The 24,426-nt window shown below is 34.6% G+C and overlaps 1 protein-coding gene across 14 annotated transcripts in view; it reads right to left on the bottom strand.

The window, feature by feature from the left end:
* Positions 1-2,994: 2,994 nt before the first annotated feature.
* C2CD5 (C2 calcium dependent domain containing 5) overlaps positions 2,995-24,426 on the bottom strand; it is a 101,468-nt gene continuing 80,036 nt past the window's right edge. For 8 of the 14 annotated variants that reach the window (XM_032855277.1, XM_032855282.1, XM_032855280.1 and 5 more), the window contains 11 exons: positions 23,787-23,850; positions 22,772-22,833; positions 22,456-22,554; positions 21,888-21,977; positions 21,308-21,395; positions 20,277-20,363; positions 10,588-10,638; positions 9,585-9,686; positions 8,069-8,259; positions 5,149-5,295; positions 2,995-4,302 (listed from right to left, as the gene is read on the bottom strand). In XM_032855277.1, the coding sequence (XP_032711168.1) occupies positions 4,171-4,302; positions 5,149-5,295; positions 8,069-8,259; positions 9,585-9,686; positions 10,588-10,638; positions 20,277-20,363; positions 21,308-21,395; positions 21,888-21,977; positions 22,456-22,554; positions 22,772-22,833; positions 23,787-23,850 (1,113 nt within the window). In that variant the 3' untranslated portion in view covers positions 2,995-4,170. Of the gene's footprint in view, positions 4,303-5,148; positions 5,296-8,068; positions 8,260-9,584; positions 9,687-10,587; positions 10,639-20,075; positions 20,137-20,276; positions 20,364-21,307; positions 21,396-21,887; positions 21,978-22,455; positions 22,555-22,771; positions 22,834-23,786; positions 23,851-24,426 lie in introns of those variants that run through there. The other 6 variants (XM_032855284.1, XM_032855287.1, XM_032855286.1 and 3 more) reach the window with 4 other exon arrangements.

The raw sequence follows: 24,426 nt of genomic DNA, 5'->3' as shown, positions 1-24,426 counted from the left end.
TTTAGGATAGCATTTACCTGATAATTCCTAACCTCTACTTCAGCCTGGTTCCTTATTCTCCTCCATTGATTCTATACTAGATTTAAGTTCAGGGTCAGTGAGGGGATTTCAATGTTTCAATAAACCTTCTGAATTAGTATGCAGAATATCAAGGGTTTGCTTATTTCTCTGGGGAAAAGTTCCAGAGTTTAGATCAGATTCTCAGAGTACTCTGTGAAAGAACCTCCCCTGGGGGAAAAAGAAACTATAAAACTGTTTGTAAATAAATGTGTTACTTTCATATCACATACATTTTCATGCCTCCTCACTTTTATGCATCTTGTTCCATGAAATTGGGTGGTGTAGTGGAAAGGTTTAGACTTTGGATCTCCCTCAGGTATCTGACTCAAGCTAAGACTGGCATTTATCTGGTAAGAAATAAGTTTGGTGAGGAGCCATTGAGATGAGAGCAATTCAGGACATGTTTGGTGAACCTTCAAGGTAACCAAAAAATCAAGGGGAGATCATCTTAATTAAGGGAATCTAAGAAAGAAAAGATAGTCATATTGTTCATAATAAAATTAAATGTTTGGATATGATTAAAAAGGTAAAATAAACTATGTTGGTGGACAACAAAATAAGGGGAAATTTTATCATACACATGGCAAATTATCAACAAGAAAAGGTAAACTCCAAAGAATAGAAATTCAGGGGGCACCTGGGTGGCTCAGTGGGTTAAGCCTCTGCCTTCAGCTCAGGTCATGATCCCGGGATCCTGGGATCGAGCCCCATACCAGGTTCTCTGCTCTGCAGGGAGCCTGCTTCCTCCTCTCTCTCTGCCTACCTCTCTGCCTATTTGTGATCTCTGTCTGTCAAACAAATAAATAAAATCTTAAAAAAGAAATAGAAATTCAGTTTTCACAGAGAAGTGCTAACTGAATTTTAAAAAATCACTCTAGTCATAATAGCCAAAAGTGTTGTTCACATGTAGTTGCACCGAAATCATTACACTAAGTGAAAGTTGTCAAGCACAAGATCCTGGAGCACCCGGATGGCTCAGTCAGTTAAGTGGCTGCCTTTGGCTCAGGTCATGATCCCAGGATCCTGGAATCAAGTTCCACGCAGGGCCCCTACTTCTCCCACTCCCCCCATGTTCTCATGTTCTCTCTTTTGCGCGCACTCTCTCTCTCAAATAAGTAAAATCTTTTTTAAGATTTTATTTATAGAAAGAGCATACACAGGAGGAATGGCAGAGGGAGAAGCAGACTCCCCACTGAGCCAGGAGTCTGATGAGGGACTCGATCCCAGGATCCCAAGATCATGATCTGAGCCAAAGGCAGGCCCTCAACCAACTGAGCCACCTGGGTATCCCTCAAATAAATAAAATCTTAAAAAAAAAAAAAAAGGCACAAGATTCCATTTACAGGACAGAAGGGAAACCTCCTGGGGTGATGGAAATGTGTTTTTTTTAATGTATGTCCATGCGTGTATGTGTGTGAAAGAGAGATATAAATGTTCTCTTGCGTGATGGGAATGTTCTTTACCTTGGTTACACAACTGAACCTATTTGGCATAGCCCCTTGAACTGTACATTGAGATTAATTTTATTGAATGTAAATTATAACTCTTTAGAAGATTATTAATGGAGATGTGATGGAAAAGAGAAGAAAACCAGGCCAAAAGATAAAAAAAATAAAGCCACTCTTTTAAAAATTGTGTATATGATCCCACCTATACACTAATCAAAATTGCAATGTAATACTGCAATCCAGTACTTGTGTCATTGGCATACAAAGGGCAGAGGAGTTGGAAGCCAGATGGCAATGGATTCGGAAAGAGAAGGAAGTAGAAGAAGTGAGACTGTGCAGTTAACAAATCTAACATTGGTTAAGTTTTGTAGCCGACCCTTGGAGCAACAATAACGAATGAAAGAGATACATATGAGGCATGCTATAAATACTAAAACTGGCCTCAGTGTTTCCAAAAGAGTAAGTAGTAAGTCCTAGCACATCTGTAAAAATGATCATTTTTTGAGGGAATCCACATAAAGGAAAGAGCAGTAGCTCTTGGGATATAGGGCAACATTAGCTTTTCTGGAAGGAACCCATCTTTGCCTGGGCTAATTATGCTTCAAGGGTAGAGCACATGAGCAAATGGCTCATGTGAGCAGACAGAGCAAGCCTGAGAAGTTAAGGAAACTCCAGCTCTTTTAGAAATCAGCACAGGCCTCTGTTAAGTATACAATTGTTCATACCAAAATGGAGCTAATGCCACCCAGCTACTTTTATGTTAAAGAATTAGTAATAATGTTTGGGGTGCCTGGGTGACTCAGTCTGCTAAGCATCTGACTTTGGCTCAGGTCATCATTTCAGTATCCTGGGATCCAGTCCTGGATCAGGCTCCTTGCTCAGCAGGGAGTTAGTCTCCTTGCCCTCTGCCTGCTGCTGCCCCTGCTTGTGCTGACAAAAAAATAAAATCACTAAAATATATATATATTTATTATACTGCCTGGTATACAGTAAGCATTCAGTAAACATTAGCAATTATTATAATGTGTGTGTGCACATGTATATACATATATACGTACATATATCTGTATACACACACATACGTATATATGTATATATACACACACAATACATAAACATATATATACCACATATATATGTATAGTATGTATAGTGTGTGTGTCTACACACACACACACACACACACACACACAGAGCAGTTTACAACTTACTTGTGTAGCCACTGAAAACGAGCTCCATGATCATAGGAACTTGTGTGTTTTGTTCACTGCCTAAAACTGGGATCTAATATCTAGTAGGCATTCAGTAGTTGTTGAATGTGAATACATTCAATGTGAATTCATGATGTGAATACCTACCTACCAAAGACAATGAAAGTGCCGCAAGAATTAGGAGCTGGCCAACAGACGTTTTGCAGGAATGAATGGAGGTGATCGGATGGCAGTACTACACCACACAAAGTAGGCAAAGAAGAGATTCAGGAATATTCCAGTTTATAAACTTTTTATTTAAAAAATAAAATTATAAACAAAATACAGAAAAATATTGACACCTGTGATAACAAGGAAATGACTCCTAATCTTTACGGTGGTTTGTTATCCTGAAGGAGCAAAATCATAAGTTTTATAAAGAAATTTTATTGTGCAAAGGAGGAATGTACTTTTTAAGGTTCATTTATAATAGGTATTTGGCATTGACAGAAAAAGTATTTCTATGTATACATTCAACACTTTGCAGCATATTTACATTCAAGTTACATTTCCAAATTCTATGCCAAATACAATCTAACTAACCATCAAAAATCCCTAAGATATAATTCTGTTTATTTGGTAGGAGTGCAGTATGATTCTATTAGAAATACTTTTATGCTCCTACTAGATCATACTTTCATTACGTCAACAAAATTTCTTTCCAGTTGAAGCCAAGCCTCTTCCAGACAAATCAAACACTAACAAAATTTGGCCAGTTACAAGATTACATAGATTTTTCCTCCCTCCTTACAGACATTATTAAAACTTTCAATGGAAGGGCACTGGCTCTAATAAATTACCTTTTTTTTTACAGCAGTTAGGACAGAGTATGGATACAAGCTGCAGAATTTTAACTTGTTTTTAAAAGATGGCTGAAGCACTCTTCCTTTCGTTACCGAATTCCAAATTCAGTTGTTCTCAAAATAAAACACATTAGGAAACCCACATAGTGTTTTTAAAACTTTTCTCCATTTTCTCACACATTCCTCAAATCAGATTTTTAATTCATTGACAATTTGTAAACTTCTTGCTTAGTTTCTCTCAATTACATTAGGATAGCTATTACAATTCCTTGATAATCTCACCATTTTGTTTCAAAGTATGATTTTATTAAAGTCAACATAAACTACAAGTAACTTCCATCTCTGCTACAGTTCTCTGAGAAATCTATCCAAACTTAATGAGGACTCAAGATCCCATGGGGCCTGACAAGGACTGGCAAACAAAACATCAAGATTTTAAAATTCTCATGCCTCCAAGAAATTCCAGACAAATCAAATCTACTCATAATGTACCATTTCTTTAATGATCTCAAATTAAGTTCACTTTTAAAAATCCAGTAAGATAATTAAGGACAAAACAATGGAGACAGATGAATTTAATTTAGTTGAGCTCTTCCTTTCTGATTTACTTCAGGTTGTAACTTCTCCTCCAGGACATGATGGCTGGCAGTTGGCAGTAGGCTGCTGAGTTGACAGCACTTCTAATTCGGATTCACGAACAAAAACCACTGCATCACCACTTACGTTTATAAGACACTGTGCCTATGCAAACAACAGGAAATGTCCAATCACCAACTCAAAGATATGCTCATGGTTTTAGGCTATTTTAGGGGTAGTGCTACATAGCTGAAAAAGCACAGGCTTTTAAGTCACTTGGAAAGGGTAGACAATAGAAAAATGAACAAAGGGGAAAAAAAGGAAGGCAATTCATAAGAAAGGAAACTCAAAAAAACCCCATTGATAATTTTAAATTTTTTAAAGGAAACTTTAACAATTCAAAGTGAGCTATTATATGAAAAATACTGATAAAAGAAATTTATTCTAAAATTAATCCTAAGCAACAATTCTTTGCCCTCACTAACAGAATTATTTTCGAGGAATAATAATTGGGACATACTCTTCACCACTATGGTAGTTAGAACTGGACAGATCATAGTCCAAACTAAAGGGTGTCTTCCACAGTAACTTAGGAGCAAAACTTCCAGAGGTATTTAAGAATACCCAGGATATGGGGGTGCCTGGGTGGCTCAGTGGGTTAAAGCCTCTGCCTTTGGCTCAGGTCATGATCCCAGGGTCCTGGGTCGGGCCCCACATCGGGCTCTCTGCTCAGCGGGAAGCCTGCTTTTCTTCCCCTCTCTCTCTGCCTATCTGTGATCTCTGTCTGTCAAAAAAAAAAAAAAAAAGAATACCCAGGATATGAAAACAGCATCTGATCTATATATGACCGTAGTTATCAATACATTTGTTAAAACATGTTTTAAGCATCTAGAATCAAAAAGTTCTGAAGACCAGTTCTCTTTGGTGGTGGGTGGGGAGACAGTGGGAGATGGGAAAGCCACGGGGGAAATCCTCAGGTTCTCCCAAAAGAAGGTTGTAACTGCATCTCACCTGGTTTTTATTTGGATTCTCCATGAAGACACACTGCTTCATTATGTAGGAGACAACAGCATTCCCTCCTAACGCAGCAACATGAGCTCTCACCATTGCAAACACTTCAGCAATAAAAGCATGGAGAAAACCACTGACTCCTCCTTCCTAGAAAGTAATACACAAGAAAATCTAACTGTATGCATGAATTTATACAAAATGCCAAATAATATATACTAAAACATCTTAAATGATCTTAATATAATGGGTGATCATTTTAATTTCCCTTGCAACAGGATTTGTTGCATGAATGAACGAACAAACCTTGGCTGAACACGTTTGTGATGGGGATGAGGATTATCCCCTTACTTTACAGATGATGAAAGTGAGGTCAGAAAATGTGTCACATGCCCATGACTATGACCACATAGCTAATAAAAAATGGCAGAGCAAGAATTCAAACTTTCTCCAATCCCAGTATCTCCATCAAATCATTCCTATTACTCATAGAAACTGATGGTAAATATAACCAATAAACTTCTCTGCTCGCTGTATGTCCCATTCCGAAGCATGTTCCAACTACAGTTGCCTTTTTACCAGTTTCTCAAACCTATCAAGCACTTTTCCTGCCTCAGATTCTTTGTGCAGTAAAAGTTCCTGAAGGATCCTCACCCAATTTTCCAGGATGATTCTTACTCAATTCCTCAGGTCCCTGTTTATATGTAATTTCCTCAGGGAAACGTTCCCTAACTCTCAGATCTAAATTAAGTTCCCCTGTTATATCCTCTGATAGCCTCTGTTGTATTTCTTCATATTACTTACTATCACTAGTAATTATACATTAGTTAATGATTACTTGTTGAATGTTCACCAGGCTCCATTCCACTAGACTGTAAATTCCATCAGGTCAGAGATCACCATCTGTTTTGCTCATAACTCTTTGCTAACACCTAGTTCAACAGGTGCACACACTGAGCATTCCATACGTATTTGTTAGGGAATGAAATCCAGTAGGTTAGGGAATGCTTTCAGTGTTCAAAAATAAAACAGAAACCAAAGTCTAGCTGAGAGCCTAAAATACTTTAGAACCTAAGTTTTCCGCGAATTCTACTGGAGCTTTTACACAGTCTAGGAATAAATTTCAAACTTTAAATTGGAAGTTAAGGGCAAAATTTAATGCACTGTTAGAAAAAATATTTGACCAGAACACACCTTATTAAAAAGCCAGAGAGAGGTAGCTATCTAAAGGTAGCTCTCTTTGTAGTTAAGGAATTGAGGTATTTCAGCCTACCTCCTACTCAGTCACAGCTCAGTACATTTTTTTTTTCTTTTACTTGTATCTGGTTTACTCCTGTCTTTTAAACTTCAAAATTCTGATGGCAGAGTAAAAGAAACTACAGAGGGGTAATTCTTAAAAGATTACATAATTGAAAGCAAGTAACTTAGCAAGCAATGAATAAATTTGGGATATTATGCCACCCAGTTAATATTACAAATTTCTGTTGAAGGGAAATCTACTATGAAGCAACATTTTGGGGTATGGCTGCTCAAGTAGTAGAGAAGGCACTTATGGACTAAAATAATGCAATATCCATGTACTATTAAGAGCAACTGAAAAGTTAATTAACCAATCTATACCAGCTTCTCACACTCAACTTTCCTTGTCAAACTTAAATGGGCTTAAGTGTCACCTAATTTAATTCTATATTAAAGTCTCAAAGGATTTTGAGACTATATTAAGATACTGTCTTCTCCATCTCAACACAATTAGAATATGATTTAAAACTAATTTATCGTAAAGGAAACATCTACCTAATCATTCTGTCAGAAGTCATTCCCTCATTGACACAAAAATACCTATGTCTACTCTGCTAGGCACTGTGCCAGGCAGGTGAGCATGATATTAAAAAAACAGTATGAGGGCTGGGGTGCCTGGGTGGCTTAGGGGGTTAAGAGTCTGATTTTTGATCCCAGTTCAGGTCTTGCTCTCAGGGTCATGAGTTCAAGCCCCGTGTTGGGCTCCTCACCCAGCATGGAGCCTACTTGAAAAAAAAAAATAGTATGATGGCTATTATTTCTAAGGAAGTGTAGAAATGTTAATGGAGAGAAAATGGGAAAAAAGCAGAGTTAAGTCATCTTTATAATGCACACACTTTAAAAAAATACAAACTGCTGAAAGGTTTATTGGGTTTCATACCTATTCAATAAAAAATTTCCCTATTCACAGTATTTTCTCTAGTCTTATTTCATAACATAAGATACAATATAAATACAATTTTTTTTCTCGAGTTTAAATTCCTGTGTAATTACAGATATAATAGGCTGACCGTGATTCTTAAATTTGACCACATCAAAACATTATAACTACTGTTACCCAGTAAGAAGTAAGAATTTGAATAAATGGCATTCTCATGTACTTTTAGAGAGGTGAAAATAAAACAAGCAGCTTAATTCTTTTTCAGGGGGAGAAAATTATAAACTATCCCCATAGACATCTATCTATAATTTAGTCCCCTATGATTTCTAAATGTAAGTCCTTAAAAACTATTATTTAAATATATCTCAGACAAATAACTACTTGAGAAAACTAAGCTGAAATTTCAGGCTGTTTTAAATCTCTAATTATACATTGATAAATTTACTTGTTTTATTTATCATATAATGAGGATCTGGGATTTCTAATAATAAATGAAGTTAAATCCAACATAACTCTTGTGATAAAACTAGGTGCTATATGAAATTTGACAAGTCTAATCTAGAATCAATCCATACAGGTTATTGGAAAAAAAAAAGTTGTATGTATGTGCACGTGTGTTGTGATTACTTTGGCAAAAAATAATAAATCGAAATTGTAGTAACAATCTGAAATAACAATCTGAAGACAGTTTTGTTACTACTGTCTTTAATCAGAAAATTCACAAAAACAATGTTGTAAAATTACCTCACGAAGAGAAGTGGTTTCCCGAATAAAAAACATGTTAATTATCCCAAGATATTTAGTTATTTTCGCTCCAGGAATAAAAGAAAGAGGTGTCATCTTAACAACCCCAACTGTAGAATTTGCACAAGGTGGAGTTGAACGGTTCCGGAAATTTCCTTCACCCATAGGACTTGCTTTTTCAACTGTCACAGCTAAATTTGGAGAAAGAAGAAAAAACATTAAGATCGGGTGTTGGTAACTCAATTATTCCCTAAGGTTTCCAAGTAAGTGGTGACAACATTCAGCTGTCTGTGAGGCTAAGCAATGTCATGAAAGTAAAGAAATTATCATGCACTGCATGCAATTAAAAAGAGAGAGAAAGAAAAACTTAAGAGGAAATGCTGGAATGGAATTCTTTTGGAAGAAAAATGGCATTCCTGCAAAAGAAAATGTTGATGCGGTGTAGCTACACACACAATGATCGTTATAAAGTGAAGAAAAAGAAAAAGCGGTAGAGCATTAAAAATTATCTGCTGTAGGAACAAATTATTACAAAGAGAGTGTGAAAGTTGTTATATTTCCCAGTGCAGTTTTTTCCATCTTTTTCAGACGACTTCATCATTGTCAACTTGTAGATAAACCTTACATTAACTAGTTGTAATTGGTTTCTTCTTCAAACCATTTTGATCAAACTCACAATTTTAAAAACTTAACAATGACCTTGGCTGTCTAATAATTGCTTGTTTATAAAGTAACATAAATAATAGCTGCCGCTTAATAAGTAACTACTATAAGCCAGACATACATATGTATATATGTATATATATCTAATCCTTATAACAATCCAGCAACATAGGTATTATTATCCCCATTTTACATATGAGGAAACTAAGTCTCAGAGAAGTTAAATAGTTTGTCCAAGGTCACACAGCTATTAAAACGACACTTCTAGGATCCCAAACCAGATCTGTCTGGTTTCATATCCTGTGATCCTTCCTCCAAAACATCGTTTCCTCCTCTTAAATGTCAATTCCTTCACTCAAATACATTTACCTCAGACTCTACCAGAACACATGGAGTATAAAGAACATGTAGGTAATGATGCTGATTGTAGCAGTGAGATAAGAGTTAGCTATTTTCTGTTCAGAAATACCTCATTCTTTTAACCCTCTGGGTATCATTGTCAGCAAACTAGCAGATGCCATCACTACATGGTAGCTTGGGTCCTGGAAGACCATCTCTTCAATAAGAGAGCTCCTAATTTCCTTCCATTCGAGGGACATAGTATCTATCTATACACTTGGAAGAATACCGTCACAAAAAGTAAAATTTTAAAAACACAATTGTACAGTTAAAGTGAACAAATCTAAAGGCCCTTTAATAACTTTGGCTAAGTGAGCATTAGTATCTGCAGCTTTCACACTCCAGTACGTGATTGATTGGCAATGTTATTGCTGGGTCGTAAGGTCTAGCCTTCACCACTGGGAAATCAGGGATATGCTTCTCAGATCATAATGTGGTAGAAACATCCGCCTACTTGTCTTAATTGATCCGCGCCTTATGGTCTGAGCTTTCAGTTTAATGAGCTCTATCCAGCTGCTGCATCTGTCTGCAAAGGAACTGTAATCAACTGACGTTGCTGAAAACACAGACAGAAAACAAAAGAAAAAACAAAGAAAAAATATGGGTGACGTCTCTTACTCGTCATAACACTCCTTCTGATGACGTAATTTAACTGTAACTTAGAAAAAGAATGGTCCTTTTTAAGTCAGATATGAGAGAGAGTAAAGAGTCAAGCTTTAGACACTGATTTGTCCAAAACCAAGTTCTCAGTTAGCTGGCTGAGCGTTTTTGGTGATGTCATAGTTGTGTGGTTGCTTAGGGAAAACAGAAGCAAAGTCCTAACAGAATATCAGTGAAAGGACCATATACTGCTTTAACTAACTTTATTTCCCATTCTTTTTACTTTACAATGTGTTAACTGTTTATATTTTATGACTTTAATTTATAATTCAAACTTGGTGAATAATTCGCTTCCCTATTTTTATCCTGAAAATCAAAAAAATAATGAGTATCAGATGCTGAAGAATACATTTTTTAAAAATCACTAGTTGACTTATCTTTTATTAAAACACATTCTTTCTACCATCAGTAACAGGAAAGCCAAAAGGTCACTTTGGTCAATATTCTGTTTTCACATCTGATTTTGGCAACAAAGCTTCTGATGACACTGAGTGGGGAGGCAAGTAGGAGTCTAACAAGTTCTCCTTTTTCAAAAGAATAGCTTTTACTATTACTGAGCTAAAAAAAATGTTAAAGAGCTAAGATTTTATTTTTAGAAACAGGGAAGCTATTAAAATGCTAAAAATGTAAATATTAGTTTAATTAGTATTTTAAAAGATACATTCTAACTATAATAAAGTCACTTTTTGGTGTCTATTCCACTGTCCAGTGCATTTCTCCAATGTCCGTATGTTTATGCACCACCACACTAGAATTTCACACCTTTGGTGACTACTTGCTTAGTTAGACAAACTCACCTCTCTGTGCAGCTGGTATACCTGAGTTAGAACTTGCACTCTCCAGGTGTTCTAATAAGACAATATGAACAACATTAGCTTGAATGCTAAGTACAAGCCAGTATCTCTTCTTTGCTGTTTGTCAAAACCTCTATGAGCCAGATGAATACAAGGAAATCTTTATGGCTTCATTATAAAAGCAAACCAAATAGAAGTATTTAGGTTTTAAATGCAGTATCTATTGATTTATGAAAACTAGCTCAGTTAATAAATATCATGCCAAGGAAGACTACTTGTTACTGTAACACAAGAAGAGTTTCAGAAACATTATAGACATGAGAAAATATAAACATAGTAACAAATGTTAGTAGGATGAAAACAGGGCAAAAAAACTGAGCACAGAAAAGCATCAATGTATTAGGAAGAAAATCTGAAATGAAACATGGATAGGGGAAATGTTTGTGTGTGGGAGGTGGGGGTGGTAGGTCAGTAAGATTAAAAATTATAGACCAGGCAATAACCTACGTCTCAAAGATAAACACCAACTGCTTGCTTATAAGCAATAACCCTCCCCCTCACCAGCTCCCCTTCATTCAAGGACTTTGCTATCAACAGCTCCCTCTGGTGGCATCAACACATCATAGAACTAAAAAGTGTTCCCCATAGACAGAGCTAGATTCCAAACTGGAATCGCTCCCTTTCCACTAACACTAACTTTATAAAAGGAGCATCCAGAATTTTCCCTAGTATTTTGTATTTTTATTATAACTGTTTAAAGTACTGTACAAATTTGAACAGCACTATTAGAAAAACCTTCATAATCTATTTCTAAAGTTCAGACTCTAGCATATTTGAATTTTTGTTTCAAAGAATTTTATAACTGAAAGAATAGCGTTGCTGAGTTAGAAATAACTCATAAAAAACACCAAGAATAACTGCAATCATGCAGTTTTTAAAAAGAATTTATAAATTAAGTAAATACATATTTTTATCCCTGCTTAGTGTGTTAATCTTTTGGTAATATTCTTAAATTAACAAAAGATATACCTTTTAAAAATAAGATTTATACAGGTTTCTTCTAATTGGGTGCAATGGGAGTATCTCTCCATATTCCCTCCTCTTCCCATTTTTACCAAGCAAGTGACCACTAACTAATACTGGAAAGTGTACAGTGACTGACATTCCTCTTATAATACAAAGCCATTGAATAAAAGGGATTACTAGGTAGGATCCACAAAATGACTGTGAGGGTACCATGCTGCGGAAGTGCCTGACCATCATGCCCTCACACTGCAGATCTAGACAAGAAAACATCCTCCCTGATTCAGGATCCTGAGGAGTTTTGGAAGCCCAGAAGGAGATGGAACCAACAGGAAGGCGACCAGAACAAAACTGACATTCAGAAGCTTACCACATCTCTACGGACAGCTAGTTCAGTACTGAAAAAGGCTGTAGTGTAGAAGCTGGGACAGCAAATGCCTACCCAAGCTTACATATGCCAGGAGAGTCCCAGGGCTCTCCTATGTCCTATGCAGTACAGACTCGGGGAGTACAGACTTATAGAAAAATATAGCTGGCATCAGGAATTCTGTGCAAGTTTTTTAAATGAAGAAACGGGGCAAAAAGCTTAAAAAATATGAAAATTACTAAAATGAAATTATCTTCTATATCTCAGTATTATCTGGGTAATATGAAACTCCTCAGTAGCAACTGTATATAATTTAGTGACAAATGTCCATAAAGAACTTAAACATGTAGAAAGTTATCTGTTCTCAACTCTAAATATCAAGTGAAAAAAAAAATTAAGGGACATAGTGATCTGTAAAATACTTGCTCTTTAAAAAAGGAAAAAATAGAATATCTTTGAAAAGACAGACAGTAAAGCTGGTTGAGGGTAGCTGCCTCTTGAAAAGGGAAAGGAATGGAGAAGGGAGCTTGATTTTGGATTATAGGATTTTTTGGTAAGATTTGAATTTTTTACCATGTACATTATTACTTCTCCAAAAAAATGGAAACTTTTTTTTTCCAAAAAAAGTGGGGGGCAACAAGGGAAAACGTCTTTTCCCTGCCTCCACATGTAAATGTGTTTGAATTAAAATCTGGGGGGAAAAAAAGCTTTTAAATTACAGATATTCTTAAGGGAAAGGTTAAAATAGATCTTTTTTTTTTTATCTCATTTAAGGAGAGCAGGTTCATCCAACATGTTTGCTAGGATCTTAATTTTTCTCTCAGAGAAAAGGCCCAAGATGAGATGGTCCTGGGAACGGACGAACATCGGCACTTCAGACATTTGAATACTGCAGGTGTCTAATAACCTCAGATTCTCAGTTACTCTGCTCTTCCAGTTACAGTTTGGCTTCCAGGGTAACAGGCTTCTTAAAAGAGAAGGTACTGCAGGTATTAGCTGTCTGGCTCAGTGGTAAACTAGTAATTAAGGTGAAAAAGAAATAAATCCATACGTAATCTCTAAGTCAATACTTTTTAAAAAAGCATATTTCATATTCAGGATTAGAAATCTTATTAAAATCTTTTGGGCTTTGTTGAAGAGCTAATGCCCACTGTCAGCCATACCTGTATAGAAGAGTTTGAGACAAACCCTTCTTATGTTAGGTTCCCCCCATTCCTGCTGCAGAAAGTCTCATTCAAGCCACACAGCAGCCTACTTCTCTTATAATTTCCTTTCCCACTGGATACAAGAAAATTATTATTTTGCCTCATTAAAAAGTCACCCGTAAGTGATAACCCTGCTATCCATAAATGAACAACCCTAGAAAATGAGAAAGGCAAACAGAACATAAGGTTTTCTTATTCTCTTAGTACCTTCTAACAATATTTAACAAGCCCTATCAGTGTGGGGAAGGAGACTAGCCTAGGTTAAAAGCAGTTGAGTGGAATTGAGCATACTGATGACCAAAATAAAACAATGTGGCAAGGATTCTTCCTCCTACAATTATATATGCTCCAGTGCTTCTGAAGTTTGAGGCCTCTCCATTCTTCTAAACAGTCATAACCAATGACAAAGGTATCAGCTGGCTATGATAAAGCTCTATGCCAATCACTAACTCCTCAAACAACTTGTTCACTTTATGTCTTTAGGATTTACAGATCATCTTTGCTCTGAATAATTAAAAAGTATCTGAGGTAATCTTATCTGGTCACCTTAAGAATATTACTAAAACTAAAAAAAGTTCCTGAAACTTCTGAAGATTCTGTGGCAGATTAAAATGTTAAAATATATGCAATCAGGGGCACCTGGCTGGCTCAATGGCTAGAGTATACAACTCTTAATCTCGGGGTTGTGAGTTCAAGACCCACAATGCGCATGGAGCCTACTTAAAAGAAAATATATACAATCTAAAGTCTTAAAAAATGTGTTTTATTTAGCTATTCAAACATTCTCGGGGTGGGGGTGCTTGGGTGGCTCAGCTGGTTAAGTGCTTGCCTTCTGCTCTGGTTGGGATCTCAAGGGTCCTGAGATCCAGCCCCAAGCCAGGCCCCCTGCTCAGTAGGGAGTCCGCTTCTCTCTCCCTCTGTCCCCTGCTCATGCTCTCTCTTGCTCTTTCTTTCTCAAATAAATAATCTTTAAAAAAATAAAATAAAATAAAATGTTTAAAAAAAATAGACAGGGGCTCCTGGGTTAAGCATGGTCTCCCTCAAATAAACAAAATCTTTTAAAAAATTTTTAAAAATAAACATTCTTGGCTTTTTTATTAACTTTTGAAAAAGATTTTATTTATTTTTGAGAGAGAGAGAGTGCATGCTTATGCATGGGGGGAATCAGACAGGAGAGGGAAAGAATCTCAAGCAGCCCCATTGAGCATGGAGCCCAACATGAAGAAGGATCCCAGGACCCTGAGATCATGACCTGAGTTGAAACCAAGAGTCAGACGCTTAACCAACTGAGCCACCCATGTGTCCCTAAACATTCTCAGTTTTACATTATTATGATCAAAATTTGTTTTATATCTCCTTCAGCATTTCCATCAATCTATGATGCACTGATTAGCTATGTCCTGTAACTATAAAATCTGGCCTAACAACGGAGTTATGTGTATATGTAGCTATGTGTATAAACACTCTGTATAAATCTTGTCCATAATGATATTCAAATATTGGTGGATTGATAATGAAATTGCCATATGAGAGCTAAAAATTATTAAAGCATAGAAAAAAATGTAAATAGCTTCAAAGTAGATAGTCCACAAAGAGGAAAAACTCAGCTACCATTACAATACATACATTAGACGACAAACACAAACAGCTTCTCTATTTACATCATTAAAGCTTCCAACTAAAGGTGTCCAACAGCCTACACCACTATTCTTCAAACCCCATCTTCTGTTTTCCTGCCTTTGTTTCCAGGCATCCACTTCTCCCCTCTCCCCCACCCTTCAGATCTTCTCTTCCAAATAACACCTATTTTCATTAGTAACCCAATTCAATTTTCTTTGCTCCTTACTCCCTTTTCCTCAGACTCTGGATTTCACTGAACTTAAGCTACCTCGAGGAAGCAAAGATCCTTATCCCTACACTTCTCCATCAGTTCTCTCTTTCCTTCCTTCCCATGTCTCGGATAAGTTTCTCATATATTTTCCACTCTTTGCTTTCTATTTTCCCTTCAATCTCCTTCCCCTCAACATCTCTCTCCTTTCAGGACTTCCCACTAATTGTTGGGGCCATCAATAACATGGAGAACTTCAGTATTTTTTATTTTTGCTACCATTTGGTCATAATGATATAATACATTTTAAAAAGAGAAAAAACAGACATGCAATGAATTGTTAATACATAAAGATATTTTTAGTTAGTGCGAAGAATTGTGTAATAGTTTTAAAAATTTAGAACCAGTCATTGGCAGGATAAAATAAAAGCTAACTTTTTGTAGTTTTTATAGGTTTATATTTCTAATCACTAGTTTTAAAAAAATGTAAGGCAAGTCATTAAACGTAAAAAATTAAACTACCTTTTAGAATCAAATTTGGCTTAACAAAAATAACCCTTATAGCCTCAATAAAAATAAAAATTTAAAAAACTTCAAATGTGATACCTAATTATGGAATACAATGTATTGAGGATTTTATTTTTATACTGAAATCCAGAATTTGACCTATGCTTGTCACATTAATTGGCAGCTGCTTAATGAAAAGAGTACTCCTGCCAGCCTATAGCTTGTGCCATTAAACATGAGGCTATCACTTCAGCATAAAGCAAAATGAAAGCAGGAACAAGGTAGGTATAAAAGACTTTTCTTCCATACAATTTCATCCAAAAGTAAATAAAAACTAAATTGACTTAATCCTTTTTAAAGGCTCAACCTCTTAGAATTTGAATGAAAACTATTACCCTATTATAAACTTATTAAGTACTTGAGATATATTTCTAGTGGCACATGATTCACACACATTTCCCTAAGATCTTAAGCCTCACAGTATGGTATTCTAAGATATTGAGATTTAGGTCTTTAGACATGTATCAAAAATAATATGCTAACCTTCTATAAAAACTACATGTATAAAATTTTTGAGATCAACTACAATCTGTAAAACAAATCTTTTTTTTTTTCTTTTCACCCCAATTACTGTCACTCAGATTCTTCATTTTTACTGAATGTGTTCCATCCCTTTATAACATTTTTGAAGTCTCTTAAAGCCGTTTCAGAGTAAAGTAGTAAATATTCAGAGAACTAAAGTATACACACTATTGATGAGGAAAAAACATCATGGGAATGATATAAAAAACTTGTTATACCATCCTTTTTTTCTTAATACAGCTTCATATAAGTATTTACATTGATGCCAATCATCTATGTTCCTCATAGTATTCATCAAGAATTTTGATGACCTTCACATGATAATTTCCTGGAAGAAATTATTCAGGCTCAGCACCTTTTAATATTCAAATCAGAAAAATCAAATACTTAGAGCAAGGTAACCAAACCAACCATATATCAAACAAATATTTTGTTACCTTGAGAAACAAAACTAAGTTTAACAAAAGATGAAAGGAAAAATTTGAACATGGATGGACAATTCAGGCCCAGGCTTACTCTACTCAGTGAATTAGGATACATGTAATTGAAGCATCTTTTTTCACATAATATTCATTCATTTTCAGTAACATAAGAAAATAATTATCAGAAAGGTTTATCTAAAAGTTAAAAGATGGAAGTATTAATAAATTACTGTGCATACCTCTTGAAACTACTCTGTCAACATAAAATAAAAAAATTTTAATAAATTGCCATATTTGTAATAAGAATATGAAAAATAGGATTCAAAGTTTTCAAAATTTAAAAAAAAAGAGAAAAACTCCATCAGCTTAGCTAACTGACCTAACAAAACTATAAAAACTATACAATTATTTACTTATCAATATTAGTAGTTAAATTTTAAGCCTCTTGTGGTTGTATATAAGAAAATAGAGAAATTTTCTCTATTTATTCCAAGCGCTTATTCCTAGCATTTATTCCTAGCACTTTTACCTTCCTCTCTTGCCTGTTACTTTAAATTGCTAAGCTTAACTTTTGCCACATACTTCTATTCTCTATTCAAAACATTTCATGTTATAATGCTCAATCACTACATTCATGTATTACATCCTATGACATTTTTCAGAACCCATCCTATCTTCAAATCTTAAAATATTGCAAAACCCATCCTATCCCCAAATCTTCCAAAATAGTTTGTGATAACTTTTTCAAGTATATTTAGTATAGCCCATGTCCTCCTGAGAAGACTTAAGAAAGCAAAGATAGTAAACAGGCATGCAACATAAACTACAATTTATACAACTATTTATAAAAAGATACAGATAAACTATTTAGTGTTTACTGATGATTTTAAAATGTAATATTCAAAAAAAGCATATAGGTTTTGCAGTTAAGTACTTAGTATAAAAGTTTTCTATATATTAGTATTAGATGTAATACTATGAAAATGATGATAATGACAGCATGATCTGATTCAGTGGTTTTCAGACTTTTTGAAACTCTGTCTTACAACAAAATCACATATAGAAAATGAATAAATAAAAGCATACTGAATCAAAGCTGTTCTAGTTCAGAGGCAGGAAGGGGGTCAAGAGATCTAATCTCTCACTACTCTACTTGCCCCTCAGCTCCCTTCCCACCCTGCCTTTTTAGAAGGCCATGAGGTACCTCTGAAGAAACTCCATGGTCTGGAGAAGCAGAGCTTAAAAATTACTGGTTTAAAAAAAAAAAAAAAATTACTGGTTTAACAGATTTGAAGCTATTTGGAAATTTTTAATGTAACTTAAACACTACTTTTTGATTTTGATTAATTGGCTTTTGATTTGTTCTTAATAATAGAAACATGTTAATTATAGAAGAACCATAAACCATAGAATCCCAAGGAATCAGAGAATTTTAAAGGGCAGAGAGAATCTTAATCTTTTCACATTTTCCTCATATGAGGAACTGAGGCTTAATTGGCTTATTAGAAGTTAATTGGCCCATGTTCTCACACTATCAGTAGCAGAACTGAGAAGAGAATCGACGTTTGCTACTTTATTACTCCACATTATGGCCCCTCTCTACACTATAAAGTAAGTTGCAATATTTTAAGCACTGTTCAGATAGGTTTTATTCTACACAAATTCTTCTTTCATTGTTCTTCAGTTCAGAGTATAATTTGTACAAAATAGACTAATGATCTCAACAAGCACTAATTCTAATTACCTTTGAAAACATATTGAAAGCTAATGCAGAAACTGCAAGGAATCAATATAGATATGATAAATTTATAGAATTTAAATCTAATCTTCTGCAGAAATCAGTAATGACTAACAAGGTAAAGCTAAGCTAACAGGGACCCAATATCCATAAATGTATATACCTATATATTAGCAATTGATCAAATCTTTTTTTTTTTTTTTTAAAGATTTTATTTATTTATTTGACAGACAGAGATCACAAGTAGGCAGAGAAGCAGGCAGAGAGAGATAGGAGGAAGCAGACTCTCTGCTGAGCAGAGAGCCCGATGCGGGGCTTGATCCCAGGACCTGGGATCATGACCTGAGCCGAAGGCAGAGGCTTTAACCCACTGAGCCACCCAGGCGCCCCTGATCAAATCTTTTTGCTGTTGATTAGATTTTTGGTTTTGATTCCCTGTCCATATCCCATCCCTTGCTCTGCAGGATAAGGATAAATGAAATGATACTTAAAAGTGATCTGGAATTAACCCTGTGTTAAATATAAGTTTCTGGAAAAAAAAAAAAATACAAGTTTCTACATAAAGTAGAAGTTTTTGAAAAATATTCTGTCTAGTCAGTTCTAAGGAAGATTCTACACAATTTTTTTTTGTTCTGGAAGCTACATTTAATTTACAAATCTGAACTCAAATTATCTTTGGATTTAATTTTTTCCTCTGTTTTTTTCAAGGAGTTCAACTATGCTAAAATTCTCTATGGAGTTCTAAATTAGAATTTTAATTTAGATTAAAAAAGAAAGTGGACCACAGTCACCATGTTAGAAAGTTCAGAATCTAAAAGTAGCTTATATTTAATCTTCAAAATATGAGACAAGATCTATTTACCTAGATAAACATGGCTTGCACTGATTTAGTAAAGACTCTACTAATATGCAGTGTGAATATAAAACTATTCTGTATCATAACGAATTTGGTATCAAACTGAGAGGTATAAATCATAAAAAAATTTTCCTTATATTATAAAATATAAACGCTAGAAAAGCCAACTTGGTTTGAAATAACAAATGCATCATTTCTCAGAATTAAAAAATTATGAAAAAACACAAACCACATGTATTATATATGTAATGCTACAAAATAAGGTATAGTACTTCTGAATAATTCAATTATAATTCATAATTATAAGTAATTCTTATAATACAAATTGTCCTGAAATCAGAAAAGAAATAGAAAATACTACCTCCCATTTTTCACCAAAGACTGTACAGATCTAAGTAGATTTATTGCTATTAAGCTGAGACTATCATTTTGCATTTGAAAATATGGCAGTATCTTTTAAGTACACAACAATAATACTATTAATACTTATTAAGTTCCTCAATAATAAGCAAGACGCTCTAAAGACAGCTCATCCCTTTTTCACTTTTACTATCCCCAACCCAAACCTCTCTCCACATCTTTTTAAAAAGATTTTATTTATTTATTTGACAGGGAGAGAGAGATCAGAAGTAGGTAGAGAGGCAGGCAGAGAGGGGGAAACAGGCTCCCGACTGAGCAGAGCCCGATGCGGGGTTCAATCCCAGAACCCTGAGACCATGACCCAAGCAGAAGGCAGAGGCTTAACCCACTGAGCCACCCAGGCACCCCTCTCCACATCTCTTCTGGAGAAAATCAGTATTTTGTTGTCTAAAAAATCTAAAAATTTTTGTAAAATTTTGATTGTGGCTGGAAAAAACCTTACCAGATATAAATACCAATATATCACGAGGGAAATCCAGAGTTCTGAAAATAAAACTTTAATGCATTTGAAGTATAAGAATGGAATATCACAAGAAGCATTACCTTAATAATTTATGATGAGATTACTTGAGAAATTAAAATAAGAGGAATATTACTCTCTCCCCTGCATGAACATGAAGAAACAGACAATGAGGGAATGAAGAGTAAATCTTCATCTCAACATTAAGACTGCCTACAATGAAGAAGTAAAAGGAACTAGAAACTAGGATTTATTTGTGTTTGCATTTCCCTCACTTAACCAACCTTTAGCTGGTGGAAAAGGATGAGAAGGAAGTGAATCTGAACAGAGCTCCAGCGGAAACTGTAGAAGTTCTTCATTATCTGTAGAGGCTTGAGAGGCAAGAAAAACACCAGTTATTTAGTAATGATCTAGAATTAATTTTTTTTTAATTAAGAATCTGGGATAAAATATGTATTTCCCCCAATCCAATTTATTCTGGTTATTTTCCTCTTGGTTACTCCCATGGAGACCTTTCCTTCACCTGCACGATATTGAGAGATGCTATCTTCCCTGCTAGGACTGTTGTGAATCCTCGGAAAAATACTAAGTATAAATCTCTTAGCACAATGCCTTCCAAACAGTAAGAATTCAATAACAACTATTATTATCCTATTCTTTGTACCATACTGGTTCTATGATATTTAAACCAGCTATTTTTTATCTTCCTTGATAAATATCTGAATGCAATTGTTTAATACATCTCTATTTGACATTAATTCAATGCTGTACATGTAGAATGTAATCAACTATAAAAATTTTAGACTAATCACGAGTATTTTATTTAGCTGGTAAGTCCTTAAATATTAGAAACATACTATTTCCCTCTCCTTTTTTTCAGAACACATTAGCAGTTTTTAACAACTGGAGTTTCTTTGGGATATATTAAGAATGGTACTTCCTATATTTTACTGGATAAAGGACAACTCCAAGGACCTTTCCTAAGAAAAACACATGGTGCTAACTGCATCAGTAGGTTCTCAGATGCCTTGGGGACCTCCCCAGAGGTCCTGGGACAGAAACCTCTAAATTACTGCAGAATATGCTATAACCAAAATCTAAAAAAAGGCAGCACTCCTATGTAAATAAAATAAACACCAGTCAACCACCTATTCACATGTGAAAAATACCAAGTCAACCACAAAGTTACCTTGATAAACAGAAAAAGTGACAGTAACTCTCCTTCAAGAAACAAGTCATTTATTTAATCTACTTTTTTCACTGAACTATAACTGTAGACAAACATGAACTATGCTCCCATCCATCACAGGTTTACCTCTTTGCAATGACTTTTCAACATGTGTTTTTGTGGTCTGTAAAGCCTGATTTTTGTCAAAAGTTATTGCAACTGCTGTGACTGTTACCTAGAATTACAGAAACAATATGATTAGCAAAATAATCATTGACAAAATAAGTTTCTCGCAGATCTTCTTCAGTAATCTTCTTCAGTAATGGAACAGTTTATATTAACTGGCTAATTTGGTTTTCTGGTTAAGATTCTCAGCCAGAATTACAGATAACCTCAGATATTTAGACTACAACTGAGTCTGCCATATATACCTAAACCTAGATATTCCAGAAAGAGGTCAAGTACCTTCTCTAAAACATAGGGACTGAAGAAATCCCATGTAAGTACACATCCTATTGCATATATGCTAGAAATGTGATTCTACCTTTGATAATAAAGAATTCAGAAAAATAAAACATATGTGGTCTGTTTCATTCTAGTATGTTTGTTTAAAAATATTTTGAAGTAAAATCCTTTATATTTATTCAATTATGGCAGATTTATAATATTAAAACAGATCAGATAAAAGCCAGAAAACTTCTTTAACAATAAACTGAATCTTAATTACCTGTATTAATTCATCTTCAGGCAGAGATACTGTAAAATTTACGTGGCAAAGGCAGCAGGGGATCATAGACCGCAGTTTAAAATACAGGCTCTACATAATAGAATATATTAGTAATATCACTTCTTTTTATTTAAAAAATTTTTTAAACTGATTTTTCACTGCACATTATATCATGGCAAAAGAAAAGTTTAAAAGATTAAAACAAAGCTGGTCCATTTCTATTTTGTGTATTCTTACATTATTTTAAATAATAAAAGATTTAATCATATTATCAATAAGTCATAAAAATATAAGACAAAAGATTTTTTAAAATTTACACATATGCAATACATTTCTATGAAGCTTAAAGTTATAAAATAACTTAAAATATATTTAATCATGTGGCATATGAAGATGGAGAACACAACTTTAGCATTTTACCAGATGAGAGAGTTAAGATTAATATAATATGTAAATAAAAATCAATCAGCCCACAACTGTGTAAGACATTCCAGATAATATAGACTTTTCTTTTTTAACTGCATAATTCTTAGGAGATTTAACTAAAATATAGTCAAAAGGTTCCTACCTTGAGCAAATTTTCACAGAGATCATTAAAGTTCTTATTAAGGGCTTGATTAGTCAGGTTAAGGCTGCTTAATCGGATTACTCTTACTGATGTGAACATCTAAATATGGGGAGATATAATAGCATGACATTTTATTATTTTTACTAAATACTGTGACAGTTGATAAAACTGCCAAATAATGAGTAATAACAAATAATGTGGTATGAAAAAAGCTAACATTTTAGTTGCAATAAGGTGGTCAAAGAGAAAACATATTAAGAAGGAACTTGCTAAAATCATAAACGTTGTAGTTGCTTAAAATTATGAAAATGTTTACCTGTATTTCAGATGTCCAGTTATTGATACCAGGCATAATCTCTGTATTACAACTATAAAAGCCTGTCAAAATAAATCATAGTTAAACTATATGATATTATTTTATCTATTTTTATGTTAAAGAATAACATTTTTCACTTATTACATGGAATTCTAACTATGAGATCCATTTACTCTTTTTTCTAAAACACTACACTTTCCGTAAACTTTACACCATCTTAATAAATTATGAGTTTGGTGGGTTTTTTTAGTATTAACATGAAAGGATTAAAAATCAGTCTACCTAGAAGTACCTGGGTGGCTCAAGTCAGTTAAGCATCTGACTCTCACAGCTCTGAGATCAAGCCTCACAGGCTCTGTGCTCAGTGAGGAGTCTGCTTGATATCCTCTCCCTTTCCCTCTCTGCCCCTTCCCCTGCTCATGCAGATGAGCTCTCTTCCTCTCAAATAAATGAAATCTTTAAAATCTAGGGTGCCTGGGTGGCTTAGCCGTTAAGCGTCTGCATTTGGCTCAGGTCATGATCCGAGGGTTCTGGGTTTGAGCCCGGTATCAGGGCTCCCTGCTCAGCAGGAAGCCTGCTTCTCCCTCTTCCATGGCCCCTGCTTGTGTTCCCTCTCTCTCTGTGTCCCCGTCAAATAAATAAATAAAATCTTTGAAAAACAAATTAAATAAGTAAATAAAAAAATAAAGATAAAAATCTAGCTCACCTGCATTTTTTCTTTTTTTAAGATTTTAGTTTTTAGCAATCTCTAACATTGGGCTCGAAATTACAATCCCAAGATCAAGAGTCACATGCTCTACTGAGTGAGCCGTTCAGGCACCCCCTCAGTTCACCTAAGTTCTAACATAAGTAATTGTAAACTATGTTTTATTAGCCTTGGAGCAGCAAAGTACATGACAGGACGTGACACTGATAAAGCCTTTAAAATAAATTTAGTATTACTATAATAATTTATGAACTAAAATATTGATATATAAAACGAGTCTCATCTCAAAAGTATGTTTTTTCTGTTCACCTGAAGGAGGAGGAACATCAGTAAGCAGAGAATGTACATCTTCCATAGCATCTGTGTCATCAATCTGAAAATAAAAGGGTTAGAACTATTGTGTAAGTACTAAATGTATAATAACTTCAAATTTTAAAAAAATCATTGTTTTTATTATTTACTAAATAGAAAACATGAGAGTCAAGAAAAAGCGGAGCCATTTTCCCCTAAATTAAAATACAAAACTTGAAAAAAAAAAGTTCTGGGTGCCTGGGTGGCTCAGTTAGTTAAGCAATTGCCTTCGGCTCAGGTCATGATCCTGGAGTCCCAGGACTGAGCCCCACATCAGGCTCCCAGCTCCACAGGGAATCTGAGTCTCTCTCTGACCTTCTGCTCTCTCTCTCTCTCTCTCAAGTAAATAAACAGAATCTTAAAAAAGAAAAAAGTTCTAATATCTGTAAATTTTTCCACAATACTTATTATAAATACTTCTAAGTAAACATTTCACATTTTAAAGTATATTCAGTTAAAAAAAAAGAGAGCGAGCCTTTTCTCAAGCTTTTATGAGTACATGTTTCAAAAGGCTTATAAAGATATAAACAATTATCTCTACTTGTATAAGTTAATAAAGGCAATTTAAAAAGATCTTTTGACTTATATACAAAACTGC

This window comes from Lontra canadensis, unplaced genomic scaffold (assembly GCF_010015895.1).
Source record: "Lontra canadensis isolate GAN:19392208 unplaced genomic scaffold, GSC_riverotter_1.0 scaffold9, whole genome shotgun sequence".
Classification (NCBI taxonomy): domain Eukaryota; kingdom Metazoa; phylum Chordata; class Mammalia; order Carnivora; family Mustelidae; genus Lontra; species Lontra canadensis.
Note: the sequence above shows the minus strand (reverse complement) of the source record. Positions and strands in the feature narration are given on the sequence as shown.